This window comes from Sus scrofa, chromosome 13 (assembly GCF_000003025.6).
Source record: "Sus scrofa isolate TJ Tabasco breed Duroc chromosome 13, Sscrofa11.1, whole genome shotgun sequence".
NCBI classification, from domain to species: Eukaryota; Metazoa; Chordata; class Mammalia; order Artiodactyla; family Suidae; genus Sus; species Sus scrofa.
Genome location: NC_010455.5, coordinates 122,596,337 through 122,612,335, shown reverse-complemented (window position 1 = coordinate 122,612,335; position 15,999 = coordinate 122,596,337). Strand labels below are relative to the sequence as shown.

The window sequence follows — 15,999 nt, the reverse complement described above, 5'->3', positions numbered from 1 at the left end:
GACATGGAACTGGTTAGATATTATTATCCATTCACACTATAATATGTCAGGAAGCTCTCTATGTACTGATGTGAAAAAGTCTCCACTACCTACTATTGGGTTTTTCTGTTTTGCTTTTTAGGGCTGCATCAACAGCATATGGAGGTTCCCAGGCTAGGGGTCTAATCCGAGCTACAGCTGCCTGCCTAAGCCACAGCCACAGCAATAGCAATTCGGGATCCGAGCCGAGTCTGCGACCTACACCACAGCTCACGGGCAACTCCAGATCCTGAACCGACTGAGTGAGGCCAGGGATCAAACCTGCAACCTCATGGTTCCTAGTCAGATTCATTTCCTCTGTGCCACGATGGGAACTCCAAGGTTTTGTGTTTTTTTGTTTTCTTAAGCACAGTGCCTAATAACGTATACAGTGTGCCAACTCCTTCATAAGAAAGATTGAGGCATATATATAAAAGCAAATTGCGCTTGCCTTTATTTTCAGAAAGGTGTGCTCTATTAACAGTAGTGGCCTACAGGAAATTAGGAAACCAAGTGAAGAGGGACATGGGTGCAAGCAAAAATTCTCAATCTGTACTTCTTACATCATTTTTATTTTTGAACTGTGTGAAAGTATTGTCTGTTTTTAAAGTGAGATGAGGCATTCCCGGCGTGGCGCAGCGGAAACGAATCCAACTAGGAACGATTAGGTTGCAGGTTTGATCACTGGCCTCGCTCAGTAGGTTAAGGATCTGGTGTTGCTGTGAACTCTGGTATAGGTCGCAGATGCAGCTTGGATCTGGCGTTGCTGTGGCTGTGGCTAGGCTGGCAGCTACAGCTCCGATTAGACCCCTAGCCTGGGAACCTCCATATGCTGTGGGTATGCCCTAAAAAAGACAAAAGACAAAAAAATAAATAAGTAAATAAAGTGAGATTAATACATAATTGTGCAGATTCACTTGTGTTGACATGAAAGATTTTCTAAATAAATTTAGTACATAAATTAGGTCATAGAAATACATACAGAATAAGGTCAATTTTCTTTTTTAAAAAATCATGTATCTATACGGTCATATTCTTTTATAATAATTTCCATAATCTTGGGAGATAGGAAAATCTAGAAAGACACACTCTAAAAATTAATAGGAGTTATCTCTAACTGGGAAGATTTAGGGCCATTGCATTTTAATTATTTTTCTTTTTATCTATATTTTCTAAATTGTGTACAACAGTCATGTTTTATTTCTATAATTACAAAACAAAGTGGAAAAAACCTTACCTTAAACAAGCCTCAAGGAAAAATAATGATCCAGAAAAGATACCTGCACTATGACAAAGAATTAAATAGCCTTAATATTTAAAGACCTCTTGCAAAAATAAAAAGACGAATACTCCAGGAAAAGCTCAAATAAACAATAGGATAAATAAATGTGTATTATATCATGTATTATTAGAAAACAATAAAATAATATTGTACGCTGTTTAATGACAAGGATAGCCAGTATATATTAAGAAGGAAAAGCAGGTTGCCAATAATAAAATGCCAATGCAATAATAAAATGTCATTTTAATAAAAATGTTATCTATACCAGACTTATAGGCTTTATTTGGTACATGTATTTGTGTGTAGATATTAATATATGTGCAGAATAAAATCTGTAAGGATAGGTCCTGAACAGTAAACAGATGCAATTTCCTCATGGTAGGATTACAGGTGCTCAATTTTTTTCATGTCTTAACTTCAAAACATTTTACCCAAAATCAGTGCTTCTACTTTTCTGCAATGAAACAGTTATTTATAAGATATAAATTATTTGTAATATTGCCTTGTGAAAGATTTAGCCACAAACAAGTTCATCACATTGTATTTAATAATGAAAATCTGGAAACAACCAAAATATATAACAAGAGACATTAAAGGTGACATGCAGTCTGTGGAATATTTTCAATCACAGATAATTACATTATAGAAAAATATTCATTAGTGTGAGAGACTCACAGTAAGTGAAGAAATATATATATATGGCATAAATAAAGCAGAGTATACAAGATGACACCATTTTTTAAAAAAAAAAGTAAATGCTTAGAAAAATTGGGGGAATATACACACCAGGGTATTTGTTTACTGTGGTTACCTTTGGGTAGTGGAATTCTAGGTGTTTTTTTTGGTTTTCTTCTTTTTGATGGTCAGGATTTTCTCACTGCTCTACCAAAAACAATCCCTTCTAAAATGAGGGGGAAAACCAAAGCACTAAGACATTTTTTAATGTTTTAAAAATTATGCTTCAAGAGTTAAATTCTAAACTACCTAAAAATGTCACCCATCCAAAAGGAGAATCTGGCTAAGTAAGGTGGGCTCCATCTACTGATGATAAGGAGAAGCAGAGCGCAGTAGTAGTCCTAAGCTGAGATGTCTTATTCCCTCCTACCTCCCTTTGAGTTTTTCTTGACCATCAGCTGTTGGCCACCATGCTGGGTCCAATGGCACTGCCCACCAGCATAAGACAGCAGAACACTGCCACAAGACAGGCACTCCCCTCACCCCTACCCTAAAGAATCACTGGTCCAACCACTTGCCTTGTGGTACCCTCTGGGAGATGAGCTAATAAACCTGCTGGGCTGGAAGGTGTTCACTGGGCAGCATGGGTGAGGTGGCCAGGGCCCAAAGTTCTCTGTGGGGCCAGCTTCTAGCCCAGCCCCAGGGTCTCCCTTAACTGCTTCTGCTACAGCCTCCCTGGCCAGCCATCCTAGTCTAATCGATGAGCCCCTTAAAAGGAGTGGCTTTGGGGTGGGGCATCTCTCAGTCAGGCCCCCTCCAAAAAGGCCTGAAGTGAAGAGCTGGGGTCTGAGAGCCAGGCAGCCCCTAAGCCCTTCATGTCTCCTGAGATTTTATTGCAACTGTCTGATCTGATCTCCTGCTCTCAGTCCCTGCCCTGTCCAACCTGTCTTCCAAGCCCCTGCCACCCTTCTTGAAATATGCCTAATTATTTTAATGCTGGGATCAAAACATTTTAATAAAATCAGTGCTTCTCAAACGTTCCTGCTGAAGTACACCAACAGCAGACAAAAGAAATGCCTTCAGTTCCCCCCAGGGACCGCATAGCCCGAAGCTCCTGCCAGCACACCCAAGCTCTCTTTGAAGTCTTCTGTTTTCTCTTAAAAATTCATGAGAATTTTGCATTCTAGTCCATGACATATCTGAATTTCTTTTAATATGAAGATGTTTAAAATTATTCACCTCAAGAAAAACTGATGCTCCGAAAGAAATATCGTGTTTCTCTAGAGACTCAAATATCCTCCTTGGATAAGTACCTGCAGCGTAAATTGTGAGAGGCAAGGCTCTATACAATTTAGCCCCCACAAACCCTCCTGTCTTCCTCCCACTACTCCTCTGCGTGCTCTCCAGTAGCGGCGCCCCTGGGACTCCTGGCATGTCCTCATCTGCCAAGTTCTTCCCAGCCCCTGAGTTTTTGCTCAGGCCCTTCCTTCCTGTGAACCCCACCCCTTTACCTGCTGACAATCCACCATCCCTGAAGGCCTCAAGGGAGATCACATGCCACCCTCCACAGGAAACCTGACAAGAGAGGGAGCATGAGGCTGTGAAAGCAGCTTGTGCTTTAGGATCAGAAGGCTGCTGTTTAGATCCTCACTCCCAACTCTTGACATTAGACAAATTTCCTAACTTCTCTTACATCTCATTTGTAAAACACATCCCTCCCTCAGAGGGCTGTTACAAGCATTAAATAAGATTCAAGCTCCATGGCAGTGCCCAGCACGCACACCCCGAAATTCCCATAGCATTCTTTAGGCCACCCATGGAAAGAGAAGACATTCACATAGACAAGCTTTTTTACAAATAATAATAATAATAAGAGCTTATTTTCCCCAAATAGATCAGTGGTGCCCAATGTCCCAAAGAAGCTTCTGGTATTATTCCCCCAATCCCATGGCTTGAAAGATTTTGGTTATTAAATCAAACACATTTACAGAAGAGTCTCCTGTTTTTCTAAGTTCTCTATCCCATTGAGCTTTTAGAACCCTGAGAGCTGTCCCAGCCCACTCCTGCCTCACTTTAGGGACTCAGAGCAGGGAGCCACCCACAGAGACCATAAACACCTCAAGACTGCAGCTCTGGCTCCACACTTACCACTGCACCTTACTCAGCACCTTGCTCTAAGAACACACCTAGTAACTGCTTGTGGCATAAACAAAAAGTTCCACCCTGATGACATGGGGGGAGAGCCCTGCCTCAATTAGCCAGTTGGTAAGCAGAAAGGGGGCATTGTTACGGGAGGCAGTGCCAGAGGCCAGCCCTTCTCCCTCGACCCGCCCCTGAGCGAGCGCACCCCCAGTTCTATCAGCTGGCCTCCAACTTCAGTGTGTGAGCCGATTAAAAAGCGCCCTCTCTTCAGTTGTCTGGAAACTCCTGCAAGGAAAGTTTGCTGCCCAAAGTTGGCTTTTGACTAGAGTCTTAATAAGAGGCCTCGGCAGGCTGTGGCTGGAGAGACAATGTCACTTAGAGGAGCAGCTTGAAGCGGCAGTTAGGAGAAGAATTATTTTAATGAATACATTTCCTTTCAATTGTATGGGAATATCAAGATCCCATTAGAATAGGGAAGCAATTAGAACTAATAAAGATGAATGCACAGTGCTCCCTGCGTGCGGAATAACAAGCAGCCAACAAAGGGACTCCGGAGAGCCTGCTCTAATCCAAGTGAACTGGCGGCCAGCGGAGGGGAAACGGCTCTGTTCAGCTGCTCAAAGGCCCTGTATTCCGTGCATTCTGGTCACGGCCAGCGAATGGCGTGAGCTGGGCCTCGGAGGTGGGGTTGTTGGGCCCCCACCCTGGCCCTGGGCGGCCTTTGGGGGATAGAGATGGGCTGTTGGCAGCCCCTTGGCGACAGCGGCCATTCAGACCAGGGCCCTGGCTCCCAGCCAGCCTCATGCCTGCCCCTCGCACTGGGCCTCATTGTGTCCAGGTGGCAAATGCCTTCTCGCCAACTCTCCTTCGAGGTTTAGAGAGCGGGTGGGATAGAGGAGGAGGGAGGGATGACGGGGCCCCGTGCCCCCTGCATCCCTCCCCTCCCCGGCCAGGCCAAGGTCTGTTCCTCCTCTGGGTTGGGTGTTAAGTTACAGACACTGGTGGGTCACAGGCAGCCAAACACTGAAGCACTGTTGCTTACACAATTGCTCTTCAAATAGTAACAAACAATTTTCATTACCCAAGTCAGATCGAATCATCCGCCTGGCCATCCTGCTTCAATGCCCGCCACACATACAAGACCCATGGCTTCACACTCTGCCCATTCTGCTGTGACAAAACTGGGCTCCCTTTTGCCCCTGGCCCAGGGACGTGGGACAAAGCTCTTCCTCTGATCCCTTCTTTGAGTCGGATCAGCTGCATGGCTGTCAAAACTGTCAGGAGAAATAGAGAAGACAGGAGCAGCTCTGCAGTTTGGGGCTCACTTGGACCTAGGCTGGGATGTCACTCAGCATCTGTGCGAAGAAGGCACTCAGGAGTTTGGAGGACTCTATTGACAAGTTTAGAAGGAATCCAACAAGATAGCTCTGGCTCCCCACCAAGGCATCCACTAGCCTTAGCTGGAGTGTCAGGACTTGACATTTCTTTATTTAATCTGTTTTGGCCAGACAGTTTTTTCAACCAGGAATGTGTGAGCTCATTCCAAAATGTCTGCATGAGAGGCCAGTCACACTCATTACTGAGAGTTTTCTACCATATCACTTAAAAAAAAAATTCTGTAATATTTTATATTTGTTACTTCATAGTAGAGCATTTTGAAAGTAGGCTTACATTTATAATCTTACTCGAACCTCAAAATAACTGTGGGGACTGGCAAAGCTAAGGTTGTAAGGCCTAAGGTTGAGGAAACGGCAGCTCAGAGAGGTTAAGTATGCTGTGCAAGGTCAGAGAACGAGTGAATGGGGAGGGAGAACCCAGAACTCAGGTCTTCTGACCTGGTTCGGTGCTTTGTTAGAGGACACACATTTTCTACACCCAGAATGCTAGACAGTTCCATGATAATTCATCCTTCAGTTCCACTTTTCCAGTATAACTCCCTTGTCCTTTTCCGTATACCAAACTGTACTAAGTACTATAGGCGTTCAAAGACTATAGTCTCGGCTACAAAGGACCATCCTTCAGGAAGGTTTCCAGCTAACAGTCACCAAGGTTTTGTTTTGCCATCCCCCCAACCCCCACCAAAGAGATATACATTTCCTCCCTTTCAGCAACTTAGGTAAGAATTGTTTTAAAATCTGCCTGCCCAGTATGAGGTCGGCACAATCAAAACTGGAAAATGACTGTCTAGGGCCCTTCCAGAACAAAACACTGTAGGATCTAGGGGTTGGTAAGTGGCAAGGCACATACCCCTCATCACCTCCTATACCTAAAGACCCATTCATTTAATTTTTTAAAAACTTTTTTACACGGTGACTATGGTTAGTAATACTGTATTATGTATTTGTTTGTTTGTTTTGTCCTTTTTTAGGGCCACACCCATGGCATCTGGAGGTTCCCAGGTCAGGGGTCCAATCAGAGCTGCAGCCGCCAGCCTACTCCAGCCTACAGCAGTGCCAGGTCCAAGCCGTGTCTGCGACCTACACCACAGTTCATGGCAATGCTGGATTCCTAACCCACTAAGCGAGGCCAGGGATCAAACCTGAAACCTCACGGTTCCTAGTCAGATTCATTTCCGCTGCACCACGGCGGGAACTCCTGTATTGCATATTTGAAAGTGGCAGAGAGAATAGATCTTAAAAGTTCTCATCACAAGAAAAAAGATCTTGTAACTATGGTGAAGGATGTTCACTAGACTTATTGTGGTGATCATTTCACAATATATATGAATACTGAATCATTACATTGTACCCCTGAACCTAATGTTATCTGTCAATTATGGCTCAATTTTAAAACTTTTTTATAACTTTTCAGAGAACATTTCCATCACCCCCAGAAAGTTCACGCATATCCCTTTCCAGTCAACCCCACTCCAGGCCTCCATTGTTCTCATTTCTGTCACCAACAATTAGCTCTGTCTTAGACATCAGATTAACTGGAATCATATTGTATATAATCTTTTGTATCTTTCTTCTTTCACTCAACATAATGTCAGCCAGACTCATCCATGTTGTATCAGTAATTTGTTCCTTTTTTTTTTTTCAGATGAATAGCATAACAAATTATTCATTCAGTTTTCAAAATCCAATCATATACTGCTAACTTGCCCCTCAAAAAATTCCTTCCATTCAATGTATCTCCTGCATGCTCCTCTCCACGTTCTATCTCCTCCATATCTCCTTGCCAATGCTTGAAGTGAGAAAGCTATGTAAGTAACCTAGTTTATCTCCAGCAATGCCCTTTTAGGCAGAAGTGGTTCTACCTTCAGGGGAAACTGATAACCAGGCATCCAGCGTGGTGGTCATGAGGACAATCTTCAGACTAGACAGATCTGGATCCTCCTTTCCGGTCTAGCACTTAACAGATGGGTGGTTGGTGATAGGTGATTTAACCTCTCTGACTGTTTTCCCATTTGTAAAAGGAGGATAATAATACCTTCCTAATGGGGATTTGCAAAGACTAAATTATGTTGTACATAAAATGTTTGGCATAATAGAAACTAATAATAGCCTCAAGCTAGACTATAATAAACATCCTCCTGCTTCATTCACACACTTTCAGTTTTTGTAAGTAATAAAGTATAAATGGGTATATATTTTCAGAAGTTTTTAAAAATGAAAAGTTCATAATTACATCTAGAAAAGCCTGTCAGATACTTACTTAAACAGTATTTCCTATGGGAAAAAAGTAAAGCTTTCCATTGTTTACTCAATGACAATTATATCCTGAGTGCCAACACTGAGGGGATCTTCGAAAGACTTAAGGACATAGCCCTACCTTTTAGGAGGTTTGGTTTGGGGGGGTAATAAGATAAGCACAAAAATAACTACAATATGAAGCAGAGTAAGACCAATAGAAATAATAATAAACATCTATTAATACAGTGGTTAGGAGCATGGTCTCTGGAGTCATGATTGCAAACAGTGGTTCAGTCATGTGCTGTTGGGGAAATTACCTAACCTCTTTGTGTGTTATTTCACTTGTAAAAGGGGGATAATAATACCACTTATCTAGCAGGGCTGTTATGAGAAGTAGATGAGTTAATACATGTAAAAAATGAGCACAGTAACAGCACATTACAAATATGCAAAAAAATAGCTAACAGTTATTGAACACTATATGCCAAACATTGTGTTAGTTTATATGCATTACTTCACATAATCTCTACAATGTTGTCTTGCATTATACCCATTTTACTGACAAGGCAACTGAGGGACAGGAAGTTTAGGTTAATTCGTCCAAGACTACATAGCTAGTAAATAGCAAATTTCATAGGACAGACATATCTATAAAACGAGGATAGTGCTAAGAGTACTTACTTTAATGAGAATTAAATAAATTAATATTGGAACGATGGTTAGAACAGAGCCTGGAGCACAATAAGGTGTATATGAGTGGGTGTTAAACAAATACAAATTTCTACGGTGATTCAGATATAGGAGTAAATAACTTCCATGCACAGAGACTAAGGAAGGCTTTGGAAAGGAGAAATTTAAGCTGATCCTAGAAATGAGGGGAAGGGTGAGAAGAGAAGCAGGGGAAGGGAAAGGAGGAGGAGAAGGGGAAGGAGGGAGGAGGAAGGGAGAGGGGAGACTGGGATGAAAGGAGGGAAAAGGGAGGGGGAAGGGAGGAAATGAGAGAAAAGGGAGAGGAGGAGTTGGAGAGGGAGGGAGAGAGGGAGGAGAGACACTAGGAGAAAGCTCAGAGTAGAGTAGGCAAAAAGAAAAAGTAATGGGAGTAGTTAAGTTTGATTACATTTTTTAAAAAACCTCCCCTTTCCTCCAATCTGTCACTATTTCTGCCAGCTATACTTCAATATATCGTTTATCATCTTCCTTTCACCCCTGTAGAATCTACTATCCTTACTCCCTCGTCATCCATTCTACGATATTTATGGAGTGCCTCTATGTGCCAGGCACTGATACACCAATGAACAAGATAGGCCACGTCTTAGTTCCTATTCTGCACTATGAAATAATACTCCAATACTTCAAGCTGGATTCCCAGTTTTTGGTCAGCCCTACTCCAATCCATTCTCTACACTGCCACCCAGAGAGACTGGAAAGATAACAGATCTGGTCTGGGCACTCCTTTGTTTAATCTTCCTGTTGCATATTCCCATCGTCCTCAGAAAAGATTTCAATCTGCCTAGCATCCTGTTCAAGGCCCTGCACCGTCCCGCACAGCCTTATCTCCCAGCCTTCATCTCCTTACATTCCGCATTTGAACCACAGTAAATTACTCAAAATCTTAGGTACACACACTTAGAATCAAGCGCCTGCTGAAAGGACGTGGCTAGAACTCCATCCTACTCCATTCTTGCACACTGAAACCTTGAGAAATTCCTGGTTATCCTCCTCCAGCTTTGCAGTCTTAAAAAGCTGCGCAAACTACACTCTTCCACAGCCCAAGCATCCCGGAAAGCCGGTGCGCACCTCCAACCCAGCGGTAGCCGGAAAAGGAGGGGCTTCGCCGGCCTCCGGGCCGCCATCTTGGCTGAGTTGGCCGGAAGTGTTACGGCGATCCAGCGGCGGGCGCGCACTGAGGCTGCGCGGCGGCGGCGGCGCAGGTCTTGAGCGCCGGCGGCGTTGCGGCGACCGTCCCGAGCCGTGTGCGGTACCGCCTAGCAGCCACAGAAACCCCTGTGTCATCTCTCCTAGTCCTACTCCAGGCGCCCCAGCCGCTGTCCAACCCTTCCGCCAGGGTTTGCGCAGCGGCTTGCACATCCCTCGGCCCGAGTACGCGCTTTGCACCTGCCTGCGCAAAAACATGTTGCAGAAACCCGAGAGCGGGGTTCTCCCCGTCCCTCAAGTCGAGGGGGAGATGGATGGCAGCCATGACGGTGAGACCCAGGCCCTGACCGTCTCGCAGGAGGAGGCCCCGAGCCCCCTCCTGCAAGAGAGCCCAGAGGAGGACCTTGACGCAGTAAAGGAGGAAGGGGCTGCGGAGCCCGCCCTCACCCCGAAAGGTGCGAGGGCCTTGGCAGCCAAAACTTTGGCCCGGCGCCGGGCTTGCCGCCGTCTGGATCGGACGGTGGCCGAGTTGGTGCAGTTTCTGCTGGTGAAGGACAAGAAGAAGAGTCCCATCACTCGCTCGGAGATGGTGAAGTATGTTATCGGAGACTTGAAGGATCTGTTCCCCGAGATCATCGCAAGGGCCGCAGAGCATCTGCGGTATGTCTTTGGTTTCGAGCTGAAACAGCTTGACCGCAAGCACCACACTTACATCCTGATGAACAAACTAAAACCTCCTGAGGATAAGGAGGAGGATCTGGGAGGAGATGGCCCCAGACTGGGTCTCTTAATGATGATCTTGGGCCTTATCTACATGAAAGGTAATAGCGCCAGGGAGGCACAGGTCTGGGAGATGCTGCGTCGGTTGGGGGTGCGTCCCTCAAAATATCACTTCCTCTTTGGGTACCCGAAGAGGCTTATTATGGAAGATTTCGTGCAGCTGAGATACCTCAATTACAGGCGTGTGCCTCACACCAACCCACCGGAATGTGAATTCTCTTGGGGTCCCCGAAGCAACCTGGAAACCAGCAAGATGAAAGTCCTGGGGTTCGTGGCCAAGCTCCATAAGAAAGAACCCCAACACTGGCCAGTGCTGTACCGTGAGGCCCTGGCAGACGAGGCTGACAGAGCCAGAGCTGAGGCCAGTATTAGGCCTAGGGCTAGGGCCAGAGCCAATGCTAGGGCCGGCAATCACCGCTGGTGAGGGCTATTGGAAGAGTGGCCAGCCGGAGGGGGGGGGGCTGAGGGGGTGGGTGGAGTTGGGCACAAAAACTACTGAGTCTAAGTAGAATAGGTGGGGGGAGGGTCGTGTTTTCTGTAGCGGTTGTATTTATGTAACTAGGATTTAGGTTTTGTATCTTGCTAAGTTTTGTTACATTTAATATACTGTTAAATTGATGTTTGTAAATGAGATTCGTATACTTTTTCCTGTAGGATTTTGTTGTAAAGTTTTGCTGGTTTTGTAAAATGAATTGAAAAACATTTTATTCTGTGATCTTGAACAAATGATGCAACAGTGAATGCTGTACTTAGGTAGTTTAAAGGAACTCAGCAGTATGATGATCTGGTACCAGAAAAAAAATAACTGATTAGTATCTAGCTTCGCAACACTTTTTTGTGTATTGTATAAAGAAAAAAGACTGACATGTAACTCTATTTGCTTAGTTATTATAGTATCTGGGGGGGGGAATGCAATAAATTAGAAGTATAACCTGGTATACTTAATATATGTTTGTTAAGTGTCTTTTGTGTAATGCACTGTTGGGGGTATTTGAGGATAGAGTGCTGAAAAAGATAAAGGTCCTACATTTCAGAACTGGACAGTAAATAAATAAACAGGAAATTACAGTGCAGTGAGTTGAAGACTACAGAAAGCCACCCAACCCAGCTGGGGGATTGGTTGAGGCTTGCCTGAGGTTCCCTTTAGTTGGACTTTGGTGTAGCAGTGGGAAGGGTGGAGAAGAGGGGAAGGAAAAGAAGAAGTTAGGGGGTGGGAAGCGGTTAAGATCATAGATGCTGATCAGTAACATGGGAAGACTTGATACATGGCAGATCTGGAAAACACCTTACTTGTCAGTGCTCTTGGCCCAAGGCAATTTATTACAGTGTGCAAATAATGATGGTGACAACTAGCATTTTGGTCTTCACTATCTCTCTTATCGCAACCTCTACAGGCTTCCCTCTTCTACCAGCACCCTCAGAGACCAAATATTATAACAATTCTGGAATAGTATGTCATATGGGTGGAGGGTACACCCACTATAGGGTTCCCCACTATCAAGAACTTCTACTTCAAGATTTCTCCTTTGGCACCAGGAAGCCCAGCACCCTCATCCATCTTTCTACTTGCTACTCACCACCTGCCATCTCCCATCTGGAGGAGAACTGCAAGGCATCTTTCACATCCTTATCTACCCACGAAGAATCATTTACAAAAGCAGCCTAAGCCTCTGCAGTGCCTCCACCTTCACTCTGGGATAAGTCCTGTAATTCTGGGTTCACAAAGTAAGGAACCTAGAGGAAGTGGTAACCAAACCAGAGGTTGATGTAGGGAAGACTGTGAAACTGTCCCCCTACAGACACCATATTCAGAAGGGCCACTTCTCTTTACTGCTGTTTGGTTTTTTGTTTTTCTGTTTTTTTTTTTTTTTCCTGCTTTCAGTTCTGTGTAAATAACACTTCTGAGTATGTTAAGGTTAGCATGGAATACAGATACTTTGGGACACAGACCCAGGGATCCAGCAAATCATACTGAAACCAAGAGTCATGAGCTTACGGGTAAAAAAAGTTTACTAGTGATTAAAAATATGACTTCTGGGCAGCTTATGATTCATTAAACAAAAATACTGAGTGCCCACTATATGCCAAAGACTACTGGATTCCAGAGATTAAAATGGGAAAACTGGCTTTACCCTCAAGGAGCAATAGCATTAATTTCTCACATTTGTATTTTCCCACAGCTGCTGAGAGCTCAGCAGTGTGTGCACCCAAGGGTCTGATTACTTGGTGATTTGCCTCTGATCACTTGGCAAAAGAAGCACCAAGCCTGGAACCCAAGTCCCTTGTCTCCCAGTGTGTTTCATTCTAGTCCATTGCTCCCTGTGTCTGACTTCCAATATATTGTATGTGATTTTATTGATCACCATTCCAAAAATCAAGTGAGGCATGTATAATTATCTCCAGTTGTCACTGCAGTCCTTATGGGAGGGAGCAGAGTAGAAATACTCCTCATTTCACTGGCAGCAGAGGTGACTTTGCCGAAGGTCACACATGTAGTTTGTGGCAAGCCAGGACTAACAACTACCATTTTTCAACATCTGCTATGGGCCCTACTTTTCATAACCATATTGAAAGAGGGTATTACAAAATACCTCCATTATATAGATATTAATACTTGCCATTTATCCAATACCTAATGTGAGCCAGCTCCTTCATGTCTTAACATATGTTTTAATGACTTTTACAACAATCTAACAGGATAGATATTATCTGTTCCATTTTGAACTATGCAAACAAACTCAGAGAAGCCATAAAGTTCTCATAGATAGTGTGTGACAAAAGGATTGGAACTGAAATCTGAGTCAAAACCCCACACTTTTCACTATTTTACATTTCCTTCTTCTTGGGAATCCTTTCAGACTTGGGGACTCATGTTCTTTCTTCTAAACATGGCTGTCTCTCTGGAGATACAAATAAGGGTGTGTAACCAAGGTAATTGTGACAAGACATTGGCCTGTAGGAGGGTAGAAAGGAGGCTAAAATAAAGTTGGAAAATTATCTGTGAACATCGGTCCTGGCTCTGCTTACCCTCACTGTTCTCAGAATGCTGACTACATGTAAAATGTGTAATTTTGCTCAAAGTCAGCATGTTTTGCCTTTTAGGCCATGTTTCCTCAGTCTTCATTAGTCTGCTCTCTCCGCTAAGCCTTGACTTAGTCTTTCATGCCATGAAACAATCAAATAACATTTGTGGACCTGCAAATAGGATTCCCAGCATTATTTCCAGATGTTACAAAGGGCTGGCAGAACTCAGACCCTTGCCTCAGGATGAAAGACCTCCCATGTCACAGATGTCATCATCAACTTCTCAGAAGTTGTCTTTTGAGGGCTGCACCCAAGGCATATGGAGGTTCCCAGGGTAGGGGTGCAATCGGAGCTGTAGCTGCTGGCCTGCACCACAGCCCAGCAATGCAGGATCTGAGCCGAGTCTGCGACCTACACCACAGCTCATGACAACACCGGATCCTTAACCCACTGAGCAAGGCCAGGGATCAAACCCGCGTCCTCATTAATATTGGTCAGGTTCGTTAACCACTGAGACACGACAGGAACTCCTCTCAGAAATATTTAAAGTGTGGCCTCTGGGCCTGTGTGTAGAGCAGACCTTGGCCATGTTAAGGACAAGAGATGCATCCTCCTGCTGCTTATGGTCATTCACATAAGGGAGAGGGAAGGCCTGGATCGCTGGCTGCTTTCCCCTTCAGGCATAAACATAATGAGATCTTCCTGGGTGAAATACCGTGTGGGTGGGAGAGCAGAGAGATGTTGTTGGGGCAGATGGATTTTTCCAAATCATGCTTATTATACCACAACTAGAAAGCAAAGCCAGTGAACGAAATTCCCTTGAAAACTACAAATCATGCCTTAGACAATGAGAAGGTCTTAGTTCAGTCACAGACTCTGTAGGGATCTTGACATCCAGGAGTCGGGACTTTCGACCCACTGAAATGTGGAGAATGGGTGTTTGGCAATGGGCTCAGGGTGATTACAGCCCCAACAACTAGCAGGTACATGATGCTCCAAAGGTGGCAGCTCATTTGCCTGCAGCCCCTGCAAATCAGGCCTCAATTCACAGGCTCAATCACAGTTTCCACTTGAGATAATTGGGCTTCATGCCTTGGTCGTGGTGGCAATTGATGCTAGTGCAAATTATTCCTCAAATTTTGCAGCCCAGCAGAGATGGCAACAATTACCTCCCAGCAGAACTATAGTATACTAACTAAAGAGGTTAGGTATTCCAGAAAGTATCCCAATCAAGGCCTTTTAAAAGTCATGACTATGTGACCTTGAACAAGGCATTCCAAACTCTGAGGACTGAAGCTCTAGGAAAGCTTAGTGGGTGATGGGAGTTAGTGGTTAGCTAGAGTCCATACCCACAACCCATCCTACCAGCTGATTGCTGACTCTGCCCAGTTCCCAGGTTAGTCATGACTGATAACAATAGCAGCCAACAATTATTAAGCCTTATGTGACAGGCATGGTACTAAGTATGATAACCAAATCGTCCCATGTGTCTACACAATAGCCCCATGAGGCAGGTGCTACGTTTGCCAACATTAACAATACTGTAGGCAGGAGTTCCCATTGTGGTGCAGTGGAAACGAATCTGACTAGGAACCATGAGGTTGCGGGTTCGATCCCTGGCCTTGCTCAGTGGGTTAAGGATCTGGCATTGCCATGAGCTGTGGTGTAGGTCACAGACACGGCTCGGATCTGGCATTGCTGTGGCTCTGGCGTAGGCCAGCAGCAGCAGCTCTGATTAGAACCCTAGCCTGGGAACCTCCATGTGTTGCAGGTACAGCCCTAAAAAGACAAAAGACAAAAACAAACAAATGAAACAATACTGTAGGCAAACCACAAGGAAAAAATAATTCCTTCCATTCTGTCAGTACACATGTTAAATGACTTGCCCAAGGTCATAACATAGCTAGTGAGCCGCAGGTCTAGAACTTGAACATAAATCTCCTGGGTTCTTGCTGTTATCCCACTCTGCTGGTTAGTAGAAGGTTCTCAGGGAGGAGCCAACCTTCCTTTGGGAAAATGGGGCTGAAGGAGAAGGAAAGAAAACCTCTGGGCTTTCTCATTTATACCATAACCTAGAACACTCAGGCTAGAACCAGAGAGTAGGCAGTGAGGTGGGGGAGGAGCCAGCTGGCTTCTCTGATTGCAGGTTTGGGCCTTTTGTCACCAGAAGGGACCTGAATTAGGAGAGGAGTCCATCTGGAGGGATGCTAGCTCTGGGCAGCAGTGCTGTGGTTCTTGTGGCGGGGGAATCAGTGCCTGAGATGCAGCTGGATATCAGCATAGTGAGGGACACCCGTGAGGCCAGAGGAGGCTCCTTCAATGGAAAGGTCCCAGTCTTGGAGCACACAGATTTGCATTCCAACCTGCTCTGCCACGTGATAGTGTGTGGCTTCTGCTGAGTTACCTAACCTCTCTAAGGTTTCCTCATCTTTAAAACAGATAATACCATTTACTTCATTTTTTTGTTTGTTTTGTTTTCGTTTTTGTCTTTTTCGGGCTGCACCCATGGCATTTGGAAGTTCCCAGGCTAGGGGTTGAATCAGAGCCTCAGCTGCCAGCCTACACCAC

At 44.7% G+C, this 15,999-nt stretch overlaps 1 protein-coding gene and 1 long non-coding RNA gene across 3 annotated transcripts in view; one reads left to right on the top strand and one right to left on the bottom strand.

Annotated features, from left to right (window-relative positions):
• Positions 1-15,999, bottom strand: part of LOC110256376 — a 109,354-nt gene that overhangs the window by 54,690 nt on the left and 38,665 nt on the right. The window lies entirely within an intron of this gene.
• On the top strand, positions 9,636-11,352 carry MAGEF1 (MAGE family member F1). Its single transcript, XM_003483283.4, has one exon. The coding sequence runs from the start codon at positions 9,884-9,886 to the stop codon at positions 10,829-10,831; it is 948 nt and encodes a 315-aa protein (XP_003483331.2). The 5' UTR covers positions 9,636-9,883; the 3' UTR covers positions 10,832-11,352.